An 18,482-nucleotide genomic window follows, 5' to 3' on the forward strand; every position below is an offset into this window, starting at 1 on the left:
TCCCCTGAGACCCCGCCCCAAAATCCCCCCGGACCCCACAGGAGATTCGCCCCAGTGCCCCAGGGGGAGGAGGGAAATGGGGGACCCAAAAATCCCCGGGGACCCTGCCCCAAAATACCCCCAAATCCCTCGGGACCCTGCCCCAAAATCCCTAATCCCAAATACCCCAGGATTTCAGGGTTTGGGTCTGGGGGTTTCAGGGTTTGGGGTCTCGGGGTTTGGGTCTGGGGGGGTCACATCCTGTGAAAAAACGCAAATCACTTATTTTTAAAACTTTAATAATTTAATAATAATAATAAAATAGTTAAAGAAACAACAATACAAGTAGAATAACAATAATTAGTACAATTGGAATTAGGACAATGTGGGGCGGTTGGGGCTCCGAGGGTGTCCCGGGGGGCAGTTTGGGGGTCCCTGGGGGGCAGTTTGGGGGTCCCTGGGGGCAGTTTGGGGGTCCCTGAGGCACTTTGGGGGTCCCGCGGCTCCCACCCCGCCCTTCCGGCAGGAAGCTCCGGCCGCGCTCGGGCTCCGCCTCCATCCGCTCTGCCCGCCCCAAAACAGCCCAAAATAACCCCAAGCCCGCCTTCATCCGCCCTGCCCGCCCCAAAACCCCCATAATACCCCCAAAATACCCCCAAATAACCCCAAAACTCCTCAAAATACCCCGAAACTCCCCAAACCCCTACCCCAACCCTCCCGGACCCCCAAAAAAGCCCAAAACGCCCCAAAAAACCCCAAACTCCTCCCCCAACCTCCCCCGGCCCCCCCAAAAATCCCAAATTCCGCAACCCCGCCCCCAAACTCCCCAAACCCGCCCCCAAATTCCCCAAACCCGCCCAATTCCCCGAAGCCCCGCCCCCGGGCCCGCCCCCGCTCCTCCCCCCCCCATTTCCTGCTTCCCTTCTCGAGCGCGGAACCAGGTACGGGGCGGGGGGGGATGGGCGGGGGTCCGCGGCCACCCCGAACCCCCCCGAGCGCCCCGACCCCTCCCCAAATCCCCCCTGGACCCTTCCCCAGCCCAGAGGGGATTTTGGGGGGGGGGTCCGCCCTGGCCCCCCCGCCCCGCTCGCAAAGGGGCTCTTTGGGGCGACCCCTCCCCAAATCCGCGCGGGGCGGGGGGCAGAGAAACCCCCCTGAGGCCCCTCCCCAAATCCCGAGACCCCTCCCCAAAAGTCGCGACCGCTCCCCAAAAGTTGCGAGCCATCCCCAAAAGTTGCGAACACCCCCCCAAATTCTGAGACCCCTCCCCAAAACCGCGCGCAGGGGGCGGGGAAACCCCCCTGAGACTCCCTCCCCAAATCCTGAGACCCCTCCCCAAATTCTCCGCAGGATGGAGCCGGAGGAGGGAGCCAATGGGGTGAGCGGCGCCCCCCAACCAACTCCGGGGGTCCCGAGAGCCCCCAGACCCCACCCCGAGGGTTCTTGGGATCACCGGTGTTGGGGGGGGGTCTCGGGGTTGGGGGTCTTGGGGGGTCCCAGGGGTCTGGGGGGTCCCAGGAGCTCAGGCATTTGTGGGTCTGGGGGTAGCCCAGGGGTCTTGGGGTCTCCGGGTTCCGGGGGGTCTGGGGGGTCTCGGGGTTGGGGGTCCTGGGGGTGTCCTGGGGGGTCTCAGGACTGGGGGGTCTTGGGGGTCTCAGGGTTCTGGGGGGGTCCTGGGGGGTCTCAGGGGGTCTGGGGGTCTCGGGATTGGCGGTCCTGGGGGGTTTGGGGGTCTCGGGGTCCCGGTTCTTGGGGGTCTCAGGGCAGGGTCTGGAGGTGTCCCGGGGGTTGGGGGTCTCAGGGGTCTGGTGGTGTCGGGACTGGGGGGTCCTGGGGGGTCCCGGGCAATCTGTGCCCCCTCCAGTTGCCCCCAGACCAAAATCCCCGAACCCCCCCAGCGCCCCAGCGCCCCCACACCCAAATCCCCAAACCTCCCCAGCCCCCCAGCGCCCCCAGACCCAAATCCCCGAACCCCTCCAGCCCCCCAGCGCCCCCAGACCCAAATCCCCGAACCCCCCCAGCCCCCCAGCGCCCACGCCCCCCCGCCCATCATCGGCGCCGAGGACGAGGACTTTGAGAACGACATCGAGGCCGTGAGTGCGGGGAGGGGTCCCGGGAGGTCCCGGGCGCCCCCAGCCCCCTGAGCCCCCTCCCCAATTCGGCAGAGCCCCGCGGAGGAGCAGAGCAGCCCCTTCCAGAGCCTGGAGCAGCTGCGGCAGCGCCCGCTGGCCCTGGCGGCCTTCCTGCAGCACTGCGTGCTCCAGTTCGACTCCTGCCCCGTGGTGAGACCCCCGACCCAAATCACGGGGGGGTCCAGCGGGGGGCTCGGGGAACCTCCGGTCTCTGCTCCCCCTCCCTGCCAGCAGGGGCTGGACCTGGGGTAGAATTGGGGAGGGGGCTTTGGGGAGGGGTGTGGGGTGTTCTTGGGGGTATTTTGGGGAGGGGTCTCCCCATTCTGGCCCCCTCCCCAGCTCTGTTACCTGCACGTGGAGATGCTGAGGAGGATGAACCCCAAGGAGGGCCGGAAACAATTCCTGGAGTTCTGCCACCTGTTCCTGGACAAGGCCGGGGTGAGACCCCTCCCCAAATTCACCGAGACCCCCAGAGACCCCTCCCTACCTCCCCTAGAGTCCTGACACCCCCTCCCCAAATTCTCTGGCAGATCCTGAGGGTGCCCATCCCGCACCACGTCCAGTTCGAGCTGGGTGAGTGAGACCCTCGAGCCCCTCCCCAATTTGAGGAGGGGTCTCTGCCCCCCGCCCGGAGCTGCTCCCCGAGGACGCCCCTGCTCATGGGGGGTGTTGGGGGGTCTCCTCGTTAATTGAGGAGGGGTCTCCCCGCTGCCCTGTGGTTCATTGAGGAGGGGTCTCTCTGTTGCCCGGTGGTTCATTGAGGAGGGGTCTCTCCCCTGGTTAATTGAGGAGGGGTCTCCCTGCTGCCCTGTGGTTCATTGAGGAGGGGTCTCTCACTGCCACGTGGTTAATTGAGGAGGGGTCTCCCCGCTGCCCTGTGGTTAATTGAGGAGGGGTCTCTCCCCTGGTTAATTGGGGAGGGGTCTCTCTCACTGCCCCCTGCCCAGAGCGCACCCGCCCGGAGCTGCTCCCCGAGGACGCCCAGCGCCGCTTCCTGCAGGACGTGCAGCGCCACCAGGAGCCCGAGGTGCTGCGGCAGCTGCAGGACTTCCGGTGAGACCCCTCCCCAGTTTGGGTCTGGGGGCTCCGTGTGGGTCTGGGGGCTCCATGTGGGTCTGGGGTCCCAGGGCGTGCAGCGCCACCAGGAGCCCGAGGTGCTGCGGCAGCTGCAGGACTTCCGGTGAGACCCCTGCCCAATTTGGGTCTGGGGGCTCTGTTTGAATTTGGGTCTGGGGTCTCAGTTTGGATTTGGGTCTGGGGTCCCAGCACCAAGCGCCTGATGGGGATGACACCGGGGGAGCAGGAGCTGGATGAGCTGGAGCGGGGTCAGACCCCCATATTGAGGAGGGGTCTGGGGGCTCCCTTTGGGGTCAGCTTGTATTTGGGTCTGGGGTCTCCTGCCCAGCACCAAGCGCCTGATGGGGATGACGCCGGGGGAGCCGGAGCTGGACGAGCTGGAGCGGAGCCGGGCCCGGGACCCCGCGGGGGCCGCGAGCACCGAGAGGCAGCTGGCGGAGAGAGTGCTGGGCCGGATCGAGGAGATGCAGTGAGTGGGGAGGGGGCTGCACCCGGGGAGACCCCTCCCCATATTCCTCAAACACCCCCGGGACCCTCCAATCCCAGCTGGAGGGGACGCAGTAAATGGGGAGGGGGCGGCACCTGCCCGAGACCACCCTGAGACCCCCTCGGTATCCCCCAAACCCCCCCAGAGGGGATGCAGTAAATGGGGAGGGGGCTGCACCCCCCAGGGACCCCCGGGATCCGCGGGAACGGTGCCCCAAATCTGCGGGATTTCCCCCCAAAATCGGGTCCGGAAATCCGCGGGACGGAGCGGAGGGAACGCCCCCAAAGCTGAGGGCACGCCCCTAAATTTGCATAGCCCCGCCCCAAGGCCGTGCATGGCTTCCTGAACAATACGAGAAACTGAAATTGCTGTAAGAAACTCAAATTTCTGCAAAAAACACCTAAATTTCTATAAAAACCCTAATTATCTGTAAAAATACCCTAAGCTTCTGTAAAAAAACCCCAAATTTCTGTAAAAAAAACCCAAATTCCTGTTAAAAAACCTAAGTGCTTGTGAAAAAACCAAACTTCTGTAAAAGAATCCCACAAATTCTTGTTGAAAAAACCCAAATCCCTGTAAAAAACCCCAAGTTCCTGTAAAAAACCTCAAATTCCTATAAGAAACCTCAACTGTCCTGTAAAAACCCCCAAATTCCTGTTAATAAACCCCAAGTTCCTGTAAAAAACCCCAAATCCTTTTAAGCCCCCCTAAATTCTTGTAGAAAACCCCAATTTGGGGGGTCTTGGGTGCAATTTTTGGGGTCGCAGGTGGGATTTGGGGGTTCCATGTGGAATTTTGGGGATCTCACCCCAAAATTTCGGGCTCTCACCCTCCTCTTCCTCCCCAGCCTCACCATCTCATCTGATGAGGAGAAAAGGTGAGGAGGGGGCTCCTGACCCCCAAATCCCCCCCAAATCCCCTGAATCCTTCCCAAAACCCTCCCAAATCTCCCCAAAATTCCCCCCAAATCTCCTGAAACTTCCCCAAAATGCCCCAAAATCCCCCAAATTCCCCCCAAACCCGCCCCAGCTCCCAGATCTTCGGCGCCATCGTCTCCTACATGAAATTCCTGGGGCTGCGCACCAAGGGCGGCGACGGCAAAAAACCCAAATCCAACTTTTTCCGAAAAAAGGTGGGTGAGACCCCTCCCCAAAATACCCCCCAAAATCCCCCAAAAATCCCCCCAAAAATCCCCCAAAATCACCCCCAAATCCCCCCAAAAACCCAAATCCAACTTTTTCTGAAAAAAGGTGGGTGAGGTGGCTGAGACCCCTCCCCAAAATATCCCCCAAAATCCCCCCAAAAATCCACCCAAATCCCCCCAAAAATCCCTCCCCAGAATACCCCCCAAATGCCCCCAAAAGCCTAAATCCTTTTTCCAAAAGAAGGTGAGACCCCTCCCCAAAATCCCCCAAAATCCTTCCCCAAAATCCCCCCAAATCCCCCCAAAAACCCAAATCCAATTTTTTCCACAAAAACGTGAGACCCTTCCCCAGTTACCCCTGCGCCCCCGGACCCTGCGGGCCCGTCCCCAATTCCCCCGGATCCCCCCGACCCCCCCCGCAGACCCCTCCTCAATTCCGCGAGCCCCCCCAGACCCCTCCCCAATTCTCCCCAAGCCCTCGGACCCCCGCAGACCCCTCCCCAATTCCACGAGCCCCCCGCAGACCCCTCCCCAATTTCGCGCAGATCTCGGGCAGGGACCCCCAGGGCAAGGCCCGGAGGGGCTTCAGCCTGGCGGGGGCGGCGCTCTGGGGGCGCGAGCCCCACGGTGAGTGGGGGGCGGCGGGACCCCTCCCCAAATTAACCCTGGGGGGCTTTGGGGACCCCTCCCCAAATTAACCCTGGGGGGCTTTGGGGACCCCTCCCCAAATTAACCTTGGGGGCTTCGGCGACCCCTCCCCAAATTAACCCTGGGGGTGGGGACCCCTCCCCAAATCACCCTGGGCGTGGGGACCCCTCCCCAAATTAACCCTGGGGGTGGGGACCCCTCCCCAAATTAACCCTGGGGGTGGGGACCCCTCCCCACCCCGCAGCACCTTCTGGGGGGGGGTCTCGCCTTGGGGACCCCTCCCCAATTTTTGTTTCGTAGGGGCCGAGGTGAGGCAGAGCAAAGGAGGAGAGGGGGAAGGTACTGGAGACCCCCACCCAAATTAATCCGTGAGACCCCACCCAAATTAACACACCCCAGAGACCCCCACCCAAATAATAGCCATGGGACCCCCACTCAAATTAACCTCTCTGAGACCCCCACCCAAGTTGGTCCCCCTGGGACCCCCACTCAAATTAACTCCTGGAGACCCCCACCCGGATTAATCCAACCCAAGACCCCAACCCAAATTATCCCCCCCATCCCATTTATCAGTCCTGGGACCCCCACCCAAATTATCCCCCTGACCCAAATAATGCCCCATGGGACCCCCACCCCATTTTTCCCCCATGGGACCCCTACCCAAATTATCCCCCAAACCCATTTAACCCCTCCCCAATTTGGGTCTGGGGTCTCTCCCTGACCCCTCATTCCTCCCCCAGGTGAGAAGCCCCCTCCCCACCCCGAGCGCAGGGGGGGGGGTCCCCGGGGTGGCTCCGATTTGGGTCTGGGGTCTCTCCGGGACCCCCCCCCGGGCGGGGACGGCGCCGAGGCTGAGCCAGGTGAGGAGGGGGCTTTGGGGGGGGGGGCTCATTGTGCAGCCCCCTCCCCTAAATCCGCCCCTGCCCCTCCCCCCCAGCAGGGTTGGAGCCCCCGGGACCCCCGGAATTGGGGGAGCCCCCCCCGGACCCCCCCGCGGGGGAGCAGCGCCCCCCGGAGGAGGGGGGGGACAGCGACAGGTACGTGAGACCCCTCCCCAAATTGGGGTGGCACCAGCGAGACCCCTCCCCAAATTAATCCTGGGTACTTCTGGGAACTGGGACCCCTCCCCAAATTTGGGAAAGACCCCTCCCCAAATTGGGGTGAGACCCCTCCCCAAATTACAGGGAGACCCCTCCCCAGATTAACCCTGCATGGTTTTTGGGATCCGGGACCCCTCCCCAAATTAACCTTGAGTGCTTCTGGGAACTGGGACCCCTCCCCAAATTAACCCTGGATGCCAGGACCCCTGTCCAAATTAACCCTGGATGCTTTTTGGAACCTGAGACCCCTCCCCAAATTAACCCTGAGTGCTGACACCCCTCCCCAAATGAACCCTGGATGCTGAGACCCCTCCCCAAATTAACGCTGAATGTTGGGACCCCTCCCCAAATTAACCCCGGATGCTGTGTGGGACCCGGGACCCCTCCCCAAATTAATTCTCTCCCCAGACGCCGCCTCAGGTTGGTGACCCCTCCCCAAATTAACCTTTGCATGACCCCGGGGGGGGGCTCGGCGCTGGCCCCCCCACCCAAATTCACCAGCTAAGTACTCCCCCCCCCATGGAGACCCCTCCCCAAAATCATCACTGACCAACACCCCTCCCCCCTTTTCTCTTGCACGCCCCCTCCCCAATTTGTGTCCGTCCTGATGACCCCCCCTTCCCGGTGTTTTTTGGCTTTTTTTGCCTTTTTTTTGTCTGGTTTTGGCTCCTTTTGGGGTGGTTTTGGGGTATTTTTGGGGTGGTTTTCGCTGGTTTTGGGATATTTTTGGGGGTACTCTTGGGGTGGTTTTGGGGCGTTTTTGCCTTGATTTTCCTGGTTTTGGGGTGATTTTGGGGGTACTATTGGGCTGGTTTTGACTGTTTCTGGCTGTATTTGGTTGGTTTTGGCTGGTTTTGGGTTTTTTTTCTGTAATTGGTTGGGTTTTGCCCATTTTTGCCCATTTTTGGGGTGGTTTGGGGGTGGTTTTGGGGTGCTTTTTCCCACTTCTCTCCATTTTGCCCATTTTTCCCCATTTTGCCCCATTTTCACACGTTTTTTCCCAATTTTCCCCGTTTTCCCCGTTTTTGCCCCATTTTCCCCCGTTTTTCCCCGTTTTCCCCTGGTTTTCCCCCATTGTCCCCCATTTCCCCCCGTTTTTCCCCCATTTTCCCCGTTTTTGCCCCATTTTTGCCCATTTTCCCCCTGTTTTTCCCTGATTTTCCCCATTTTTGCCCGTTTTTGCCCGTTTTCCCGTGTTTTTCCCCCATTTCCCCCCAGGCTCCCCGGGCGCTTGGGGCGCTCCGAGAGCCTCCGGGTCCCCCCCGAGCGGCGCCGCTCCCAAAAATCGGGGGGGGGGTCCCGGCTGCCCCTCCCCCCCACGCGCTCCCGCAGCAACGCCGACCTGCAGGGTTCCCCCCCCGCGTAGGTGCCCCCTCCCCAAATGGGGATCGGGGGAAAAAACGGCGGGATCGGGAAAAAACGGGGTTGGGGAAAAAATACCCCAAAATTGGGCTTAAAACACCCCCAGGATTGGGGAAAGAAATCCCAAAATTGGGGTAAAAACACCCCCAGGATTGGGGGAAAAAACCCCAAAATTGGGGTTTAAACCCCCCCACAGGATGGGTGAAAAAGAAAAATGGGATTTGGGTTAAAACCACCAGGATTTGGGTTAACAACCCCCAGAACTGGAGCAAAAACCTCCCAGGATTTGGGTTAAAAACCCCCAGAATTGGTGTTAAACCCCAGGATCAGTGTGAGACCCCTCCCCAGTTTGGGATTTTTGGGGATTTTGGAGGATTTTGTGGTATTTTGGTGGATTTTGGGGATTTTTTTCGCGGGTTTGTGCATGTCCTCAGCCCCCTCCCCTCTCTGGTGTCCAGCCTGGAGCTGGGGGTTGGCGAGCCCCAGAATCGGTGTGAGACCCCTCCCCAATTTGGGATTTCTGGGGATGAGTAGGGACGGCTGTCCGTGCAGTAGATTATTGGGGATTTTGGGGTATTTTGGGGCTGTTTTCGGGTGCGTTTGTGCGTCTCTCAGCCCCGTCCCCTCTCTGGTGTCCAGCCCGGAGCCGGGGGGGCCCGGGGGGGGCGAGCCCCCGCCCTTTCTGCCTCGGCAGCCTGAGGAGGTTGTGCCGCGCCTGGAGCCGGAGCTGGAGCTGGAGCCGCCGGCCTGGCGCGAGCTCGCGGCGCCCGAGGCGCTGCTCAGGCTGCCCCAGCGCGAGGTGCGGCGCCAGGAGGTCATCAACGGTGAGGAAATCGGGGGAAACGGCCCCAAAAACGGATCCGGGACCCCCAAAACCTGCCCCTAAAATCACCCCAAAACCAACCCAAAAACCACCCCAAAAACCGCTTCAGGACCCCCAAAAATTACCTCAAAAACCAACCGAAAAGTGATCCCAAAAACCAACTTAGCAACCCCAGAAAAGCCCCAAACCCCTCCGGACCTCCCAAAACCCTTCTGAGACCCCCCAAAATCCCCAAAAGTCCCCCAAAATTGCACAAATTTTTACCAAAATGTCATTTTTTCAGAGCTGTTCCTGACGGAGCACGCCCACATGCGCGTGCTGAGGGTGCTCCTGGAGGTTTTTTGTCAGCCCCCAAAATCCCCCAAAAATCAAAGAAAATCCCCAAAAATCACCAAAAACCTCCAAAATCACCCAAATTTTCCCAAATTTTCATTTTTCAGAGCTGTTCCTGACGGAGCACGCCCACGTGCGCATGCTGAGGGTGCTCCTGGAGGTTTTTTTCCAGCCCATGCTCCGCGAGGGATTTTTCGACGAGCAGGAGCTCAACAACATCTTCCCCAGCCTGGAGGACCTGGTGGAGGTGCACAGTGAGTTTTGGGGGAAATCTGGGCCATTTTGGGGCTTTTTTTCAGGGGGTTATCCTGTGGGATTTGCAGGAAAAAGTTGGCTGCACTGTTTGTAAAATTGTATGTATATTATATAAACATATATATATATATATATATATATATATATATATATATATATATGTATGTATATATATGTGTGTATGTATATAAATATAGTTTTGTATAAATATATTTTAAGTAAATAAGTATTAATATAAATAATAATATTTTACTATATATTTATATAAATACTATTATATCATATATTATGTATTACTATATAAGTATATAGATATTAATATTAAAATATAAATATTGATATTTATAATTATAAATATAAGTATAATTAAATAGTATATAGTTATTTGTATATTACAATAATTAATAAATTTTATATATTTACACACATTTATATATTATAATATAAAAATATAATTTGTATAAAAATATGTAATACCTATTAATGTATATTAAATAGATCGAACGTATAATTGCTATATATTAATATCTATTAAATAGATCAAGATTAAATTATATTAAGTATTAATATAGTGCATGTTAAAATTCAATAAATTGAATTTATTTTTACTTATTTGCATATGTATAGATATATATCTATTTATACATTAATTTTTTTTTCATTTTTAGATTTTATATTATTGGGTTTTTTTCCAAACATAACTTTGAGATTTTTTTTTTCGTTATTTTTGGTTCTTTTTGGGGTTTTTTCACCCTTTTTTCCTCCCCCAGCCATGTTCCTGGACAGCCTCAAGAAGCGTCGGGAGGAGAGCGGATTCATCATCCCTGAGATCGGGGACGTGCTGCTGGCCAGGGTGGGTCTGGGGGCTCCCAAATGGGTCTGGGGGCTTCAAGTGGGTCTGGGGGCTTCATCATCCCCGAGACCGGGGACATGCTGCTGGCCAGGGTGGGTCTGGGGGCTTTGGGGGTCCCTAAATGGGTCTGGGGGCTGCTGGGGATTCTGGGGGTCCCCCAATGATCTGGGGAAGGTCTCACCCATCCTCTGGGGGTCCCCCCGGTGTTTTGGGAGTCTGACCGAGGTTTGGGGGTCCCTTTGTGCCCCCCAGTTCGATGGCACCGAGGGCAGCTGGTTCCAGAAGATCTCGGGGGGCTCTGACCCATCCTTTGGGGGTCTCACCCATCCTCTGGGGGTCCCCCCGGTGTTTTGGGAGTCTGACCGAGGTTTGGGGGTCTCACGGAGGTTTGGGGGTCCCTTTGTGCCCCCCAGTTCGATGGCACCGAGGGCAGCTGGTTCCAGAAGATCTCGGCGCGGTTCTGCAGCCGCCAGAGCTTCGCCCTGGAGCAGCTCAAGGCCAAGCAGAGGAAGGACGCCCGGTTCAGCCAGTTCGTACAGGTAGAGCACCCCAAAAACCCTGCCAGGTAACCCCAAAACCACCCCAGGGATACCCCAAAAACCACCCCAAAAACGGCCCAAAAACTCTCCCAGGTAAGCCAAAAACCACCCCAAAACCAGCCCAAAAACACCCCAAAAAACCCCAAAAAATCCCAAAAAAACCCCAAAAAATCCCAAAACGCCCCTGGGACCCCCAAACCGCCCCAAATGCCGGTGCCCCCCCCAGGAGGCCGAGAGCCGGCCGCGGTGCCGGCGGCTGCAGCTCAAGGACATCATCCCCACGGAGATGCAGCGCCTGACCAAGTACCCGCTGCTGCTGCTCAGCATCACCAAGTGCACCGGTGAGGGACCCCAAAAACACCCCTGGGACCCCAAAAACACCCCAGGACCCCAAAAACCCCCTGGGACACCCCAAAACCCCCCGGGACCCCCCAAAACCCCCTGGGACCCCAAACCCCTCACCAAGTACCTGCTGCTGCTGCTCAGCATCACCAAGTGCACCGGTGAGGGACCCCAAAAACACCCCTGGGACCCCCCAAAAACACCCCTGGGACACCACAAAATCCCCGGACCCCCCAAAAACCCCCCGGTATCCCCCAAGAACACCCCTGGACCCCCCAAAACACCCCCAGGGACCCCAAAACACCCTCAGGGACCCCAAAACCCCCCGGGACCCGGGATGGCCCCACTCTGACCCCCCCCCAAGGAAGTTTTGGAGGCTTTTTGGGGTTTTTGGTGGGTTTTGGGGGTTATTTTGGGGGGTTTCTGGGACTTCAGGGGTTTTTTGGGGGAGTTTTGGGGTGTTTCACAGGGATTTTTGGGGTTTTCAGGGGGTTTTGTAAGGTTTGGGTGGGCTTGAAGTGTTTTGGCTTCCCTGGGGGGGTTTGGGGTGATTTTTGGGAGCCTGGGTTGGTTTTGGGGTGTTTCAGGAGGGTTTGGGGGCTCACAGGGGTTTTGGGAAGGTTTGGGTGGGTTTTGGGGTGTTTTGGGTTTCCTGAGGGTTTTTGGGGGGCCTGGGTTGGTTTTGGTTACCTGGGGGGGGTTGGGGTGGGGAAAGGGGGAGTTGTGGGGGGGGGGGCACCAAAATTTGGGGCGGGTTAAGGAAAAGGGGGGAGGGGGGTCTGCAGGTGCGGGGGTGCAAAAAAAGGGGAGGGGCTGAAGGAAAAGGGGCAGGGCAAAGAAAGGGAATTTGGGGAGGGGGCACTGGAATTTTTGGGGGGTGGGGGTGGTCCTGATCTCCACGTGGGACCCCTCCCCAGACGCTGCGGGCGAGCGCGCCAAGGTGGAGCAGGCGGCCGAGTGCTGCCGCCAGATCCTCAACCACGTCAACCAGGAGGTCCGGGACATGGAGAACCTCATGGTAGGACCCCCGCGGGACCCCCAAAATCTCCCAAATTTCACCCAAAATCCCCCCGGGACCCTTCGTTCAGCTGGGCCTGTAATGCCCCTTCTTCACCAGCAGAGGGCGCCAAAACCCGCCCAAATTCTCCCCGGGACCCCCAAAATCTCTCAAATTCCCCCCAGATCCCCACCAGGACCCCCAAGATCCCCCAGATTCCCACCAGAACCCCCAAATTCTCCCAATTTCCCCCCAAAATCCCCCGCGAGACCCCTGAAATCTCCCCCAAGACTCCTCGTTCTTCCGTGCCTGTAATGCCCCTCTTTCACCAGCAGAGGGCGCCAAAACCCGTGAAAATTCCCACCGGGACCCCCAAAATCTCCCAAATTCCCCCCAAATTGTCCCTGGGGACCCCCAGAACCCCCCCAAACACCCCCCGTGCCCCCGCAGAAGCTCAAGGATTACCAGCGCCGCCTCGACCTCTCCAGCCTGAAGCAGAGCACTGACCCCCTGATCAGCGAGTTCAAGGTGGGGAGGGGTCCCAGGACCCCCAAATGCCCGGGCTGGACCCTGCCCCAATTCACCCCCACCCTCCTGAACCCCTCCAGTTCCCAAAACCTCCCAAAAATCCCCAAAATCCCCCAAATCCCGCCCCCAGAACGCCAACATCACCAAGCGCACCCTGATGCGCCCCCTTCCCCCCAAAAAAACCCAAAAACCTCCCCAAAAACTCCCCCAAACCCACCCAAATCTTCTCCAATCCCCTCCTTGAGCCCAGCAAAGTCCCAAAACCTCTAAAACCTCCTATAAAAAACCCCAAAACCCCCCAAATCCCCCCAGAATGCCAACATCACCAAGCGCATCACCCTGGTGCACCCCCTTTCCCCAAAAACCTCCCCAAACCCATTCAAAAACCCCCCAAAAACCCCCAAGAACTCCCCCAAAAATCCCATCAAAAAAACCACAAACCCCCTAAAAACCCCAAAACCTCAAAAAAACCCCCAAACGCCCCCAGAACACCGACATCACCAAGCGCACCCTGGTGCACGAGGGGCCCCAAACACCCCCACAGACCCACCCAAACCCACTCAAAATCTCCCCAAAAACCGCACCAAAAAAACCCCAAAAAAACAAAAAACCTCCCCAAAAAACCCCAAAAAAAAAAACCTCCCTTCACCCCAGAAACCCCCAAATCCCTCAATTTCCCCCCAGAACACGGACATCACCAAGCGCACCCTGGTGCACGAGGGGCCGCTCACCTGGCGTGTCACCCGCGACAAATCCGTGGGTGAGCACAACTCGGGGCGCGCTAACACCCCAAAAAAACCCCAAAACCCCCCAAAGGCGGCGCGGGCCGGGTCCCCCCGAGCCCCCCACGGACCCGCCGGTTTTTGGGGTGCGCAGAGGTGCAGGTGCTGCTGCTGGACGATCTGCTGGTGCTGCTGCAGCGGCAGGAGGAGCGGCTGGTGCTGCGCTGCCACAGCCGCGCGCTGGCGCCCGCCGGCCCCGAGGGCAAGCAGATGCTGAGCCCGGTGATCCGGCTGCGCTCGGCCATGACCAGGGAGGTGGCCACAGGTACGAGATGTATCCGCTTTTGGGGGAGTTTGAGCCCATTTGGGGTCATTTTGGTCAGTTTGGGGGGCATATGTGCTCAGTTTGGGGTGTATGGATATTGGTTTGTGATGCTGAGCCCGGTGATCCGGCTGCGCTCGGCCATGACCAGGGAGGTGGCCACAGGTACGAGATGTATCCGCTTTTGGGGGAGTTTGAGCCCATTTGGGGTCATTTTGGTCAATTTGGGTCAGTTTGGGGGAGTTTGGGGAGTGTAGGCCTTGGTTTGGGGTGTATGGATATTGGTTTGTGATGCTGAGCCCGGTGATCCGGCTGCGCTCCGCCATGACCAGGGAGGTGGCCACAGGTGGAGGATTTGGGCCATTTTGGGTCAGTTTGAGCCAACTTTGGGTCATTTTGGGTGAGTTTGAGTCGCTTTTGGGTGGATTTGGGGGTGTTTGGGTGAGTTTGTGATGCTCCCCCATCTCCTCCCCCAGACCACAAAGCGTTTTACGTCATCGTCAGCTGGGAGAACGGCGCCCAGATCTACGAGCTGGTGGCGCAGAGCAGCCAGGACAGGAAAATGTGAGGAGGGGGCTCTGGGGAGGGGTCTGGGGGGTCTGGGAGGGGATTTTGGGGGGATTTCAGGGGGTTTTGGGTAGATGTTGGGGGGGCTTGGGAGCTTTTGGGGGGATTTTTGAGGTTCTGGGGGAGATTTTGGGGATCTTGGGGAGGTTTTGGGGTGATTTGAGTGGATTTTGGGGTCCTGGGGTGTTTTTTGGGGTGGGATTTTGGAGCTGTTTTGGGGGGATTTGGGGGGGATTTGGGGGCTTGGGGGTTTTGGGGTAATTTTGGGGGATTTTGGGATTTTTGGGGTGCTGTTTTTCCCCCCCCAGCTGGTGGAGCATCATCAGTGACACCGTGGGGTCCCTGGGCGGGATTTTGGGGCAGCTTTGGGTGGATTTCAGGAGATTTTGGGGCTGTTTTGAGGGGATTTTGGGGCTCGGGGGTTTTGGGGGATTTTGGGTTTTTTTGGGCGGATTTTGGGATTTTTGGGGTGCTGATTTTGCCCCCCCAGCTGGTGCAGCATCATCAGTGACACCGCGGGGTCCCTGAAGCTCCCGGGGTCCCACCGGGCCAAGGGGGCTCGGGCTGGGGGTGGCCACGGACCCCAGCCCCACCTCGAGTGAGTACTGACCCAAAAATACCCAAATTCACCCCAAAAATACACCAAAAATACACCCAGGGATTTCCAGCCCCACCTCGAGTGAGTACTGACCCAAAATACCCAAAAATCCCCCCGAAATACACCCATAGACCCCCAAAACCTACCCACGGACCCCAGCCCCATCTCAAGTGAGTACTGACCCAAAAATAGCCAAATTCACCCCAAAAATGCACCAAAAATCCCAGATCCCTTTCAGGGGATTTTGGGGTCTCTGTGCTGACCCCTCCCCATTTGGGTGGGATGTTGAGGGGAATGTTGGGTGGGATTATGGGGTCCCTCTGCTGACCCCTCCTCTCTCCATTTTGGGGAGAATTTTGGGGATTTTGGGGTCTCTGTGCTGACCCCCCCCTCTCCCCTCTCTCCCTGCAGTGACCGAGACCCCTCTGAAAATGGGGGGGGGTCCCTGAAGGAGCCGCTGGGCCTGGACGGTGAGGGGGGATTTTGGGGGGATTTTGGGGTTTTTGGTTTTCTCAGGAGATTTTTGGGTAGTTTTGGGGTTTTTGGGGTGTCCCAGGTGGTTTGGGGTTGGTTTTGGGGGATTTTTGGGGTGGTTTTGGGTGTCCCGGGGGGTTTGGGGGGGTCCCAGGTAATTTTGGGGTATTTGAGTTGGGTTTTGGGGTGTCCTGGGGGTTTTTCGGGTTCCCAGGTATTTTTGGGGTTGTTTTTGGGGTGGTTTGGGGTTTATTTTGGGGTTATTTTTTGGGTTGTTTTGGGATGGTTTGAGGGTTACTTTTGGGGTGGTTTTGGAGTGGTTTTGGGGTGTTTTTCGCTTGTTTTGGGATGGTTTCGGCGTGATTTTTGGGGTTTTGTTGGATTGTTTTTGTGTTGTTTTGGGGTTAGTTTTAGGGTGGTTTTGGAGTGATTTTTGGGGCAGTTTTTGGGATGATTTTTTGGGTGGTTTTGAGGTTTTTCTGGGGGTGATTTTTGGGGTGTTTTTGGGGCTGTTTTGGGGGGCGGTTTGACTGGTTTTTGGGTCAAAATGATAATGATTTTGGGATTGTTTTGTGGTGATTTTTTGTGGTTTTGGTTTTAGGGTATTTTTGGGGATTTTTCTGTGGTTTTTGGGGTATTTTGGGGGGGTCTCACCCTGTTTCCCCCCCCAGACCGTGACAAGGACGGGGCTGTCGAAGGCACCGAATTTGGGGGGGGGTCCCGCGAGCGGGGGGGGCTGGGGGGGCTGCCCCGCCCCCCCCGCGGCCTCCCCGAGGGGGGGGGGCTGGCGGCTGGCGCCCTGCAGAGAGGTGAGACCCCTCCCCAAATTGACCAAAAACCCCTGAAATCCACCCAAAACCCCTGAGACCCCTCCCCAAATAGACCCAAAATGCCTGAAATCCACCCAAATCCCCTGCGACCCCTCCCCAAATTAACTGGGACCCCTCCCCAAATTAACTGAGACCCCCTACCCAAATTAGAGACCCCTCCCCAAATTACCTGAGACCCCTCTCCAAGTTACCTGGGCCCCCAAATCCCCCCAATTTCCCCCAAATCCCCCCCCCACACCCCCCCTGAAGCCCCCTCCCCATTTCCAGTCACGGCGCTGCGGCGGCTGCTGGGGGCGCCCCTCCCCCCGCCCGGGCCGGATTTGGGGGGGGGTCCCGGCCCCGCCCCCCCCGAGCAGGAGCGGCGACACGCGGGGGATGGGGCGGAGAGCGACGGCGGGGACCCCGAGGCGGGGGCTGCAGGTGGGGGGCACCTCATTTTGGGGCGTTTTGGGAATTTTGGGTGATTTTGGGGGGTTTTGGGGGTTTTCAGGGGAGATTTGGGGGGGATGGGGCCGAGAGGGACCACGGGGACCCCGAGATGGGGACTGCAGGTGGGGGTTCAGCAAAAATTGGGGAGGATTTGGGGTTTTGGGTGATTTTGGGTGATTTTGGGGATTTTCGGGGGGGTTTTGAGGGGATGGGTCTGAGAACGATGGCGACCCTGAGACGGGTACTGCAGGTGGGGGGGGGGGCACCTGATTTTGGGGCGTTTTGGGAAGTTTCAGGGATTTTGGGGTTCTTTGGGGGGTTTTGGGTTTTCTGGGGTGTTTGGGGTGGGGGAAGAGGGAATTGGGGGGGGCACCAAAATTTGGGGAGGGTCAAGGGAAAAGTGGGGGGGGGCAAACAAAGGGGAGGGGCTGAAGAAAAAGTGGGCGTGGCAATGGAAGTAAATTGGGGGGGTCCAGGTGACGGTGGGAGGGGGCGTGTCCTGATCTTCATGGGCGACCCCTCCCCTTTTTGTCCCCCCCTTTAGGGGGGGCCCCCAACGGCCCCTGGGGGTCCCTGCCCGAGCTGGGGGCGGGGCCTGAGCCCGGCCCCGCCCCCCCGATTGTGCTGGGCCCCGCCCCCGCGGCCTGGCTGGGGGCGGAGCTTGGAGCCCTCGAGGAGGCGCTGAGGGGGCTCAAGGTGAGGGAGGGCGAATTTGGGGAGGGGGCAAATTTGGGGAGGGGGCTCAAGGTAAGGGGGGGCGAATTTGGGGAGGGGGCGGGAATTGGGGAGGGGGGCTCAGGGTGAGGGGGGCGGAATTTGGGGAGGGGGCTGCGGGAATTGGGGAGGGGGCTCAGGGTGAGTGGGGGTGGGATTTGGGGAGGGGTCTCTGCTTTGTGAGGGGCTCCTGGAGGGTATAACCCCACTAAAACAGCGCTGGAGACCCCTCCCCTAATACGGAGCGGGTCTGGGGGCTGTGAGGAGGCTGGGGGGGGGGGTCTCACGTGAAGCCCCCTCCCCAATTTCTGCCGCCCCCCCCCAGGAGATGGAGGACCATTACTGGCAGCTCTTCACGTGAGCTGAGGGGCGGGGGAGCCGCAATTTGGGGAGGGGTCTCTCCCCGACCCGCCCTCCGCAATAGGATCCGCGCCCCCTCCCCAAATTCGGCGCCGCTGCAATTCCAGGAGCCGCCGCCAGAGGGCGCGAAAATAAAAAAAACCCGGAGTATTTTGGGGAGGGATCCCCGCGCCCCCCCATCCCCCCCCCTTCCCCCGATTTATTTTGGGGAGGGGGCGCCCCCCCATTCCCCCCCCCCCGCGTGGTTTCTGTTTTTATAAATTTGCTGCGATTTTATATGAATTTATATTTTTGGGGGGGTTTGGGGGGAGAAGACCCCTCCCCAGTTTTAACGCTGTACAGGAATTTGGGGAGGGGGCGTCACTAAAAGTGCGCCGCCACCCCAACCTCTCAATTCGGGTGGAAAACCAAAGAATTCGGGGAAAAAGCCAAATAAATGCATTTTGCTTCTGAAATTTTGGGGTTTTTGGGTTTTTTTGGTGAGGGGGCGTCACAGCCGGGAGCCCCCCCACCCGGACCCACCCACCGCGCGGAGACCCCTCCCCAAATAAAGCCAGGCCGAGCCAGGGGGTCTTTTATTGCTTGAGCGGCCGCCGGGGGGGCGGCGGGGATTTGGGGAGGGGGCTTGGTGGGGAGGGATGAATGGGGGTTAATTTGGGAATTTGGGGAGGGGGCTTGGGGTGGGGGAGGGGCTCGTTCTTCACAACGACACAAGCGGGGGGGAGGGGCACAACCAGTATTGCACTTCCGATTTGGGGAGGGGGCTTCAAACGGGGCAGGGGGGGCGCGGGGAGGGGGAAGAGACCCCTCCCCAAATTCAGCGTGGGATAAAGGGGAGGGGCTCGGGGGGCAGGGGCTGGCAGAGAG

The 18,482-nt window shown here is 58.4% G+C and overlaps 1 protein-coding gene across 1 annotated transcript; it reads left to right on the plus strand.

Moving 5' to 3' along the window:
- The first annotated feature begins 897 nt into the window (after positions 1-897).
- On the plus strand, positions 898-18,070 carry ARHGEF1 (Rho guanine nucleotide exchange factor 1). Its single transcript, XM_064701169.1, is given in 31 exon segments — positions 898-920; positions 1,330-1,357; positions 2,001-2,072; positions 2,145-2,261; positions 2,451-2,549; positions 2,642-2,684; positions 3,059-3,164; positions 3,517-3,657; positions 4,523-4,552; positions 4,705-4,807; positions 5,365-5,446; positions 5,768-5,806; positions 6,208-6,327; positions 6,405-6,504; positions 8,569-8,753; positions 9,193-9,339; positions 10,111-10,193; positions 10,607-10,732; positions 10,959-11,073; positions 11,992-12,092; positions 12,522-12,599; positions 13,284-13,359; positions 13,476-13,646; positions 14,120-14,207; positions 14,701-14,808; positions 15,220-15,278; positions 15,954-16,091; positions 16,380-16,394; positions 16,397-16,532; positions 17,086-17,237; positions 17,581-18,070. Coding segments are annotated over 29 exon segments (2,760 nt in total). The 5' UTR covers positions 898-920; position 1,330; the 3' UTR covers positions 17,141-17,237; positions 17,581-18,070.
- The last annotated feature ends 412 nt before the right edge of the window (positions 18,071-18,482 follow it).

The sequence above is a fragment of the Zonotrichia leucophrys genome, unplaced genomic scaffold (genome assembly GCF_028769735.1).
Source record: "Zonotrichia leucophrys gambelii isolate GWCS_2022_RI unplaced genomic scaffold, RI_Zleu_2.0 Scaffold_374_50397, whole genome shotgun sequence".
In the NCBI taxonomy this organism is placed as follows: Eukaryota; Metazoa; Chordata; class Aves; order Passeriformes; family Passerellidae; genus Zonotrichia; species Zonotrichia leucophrys.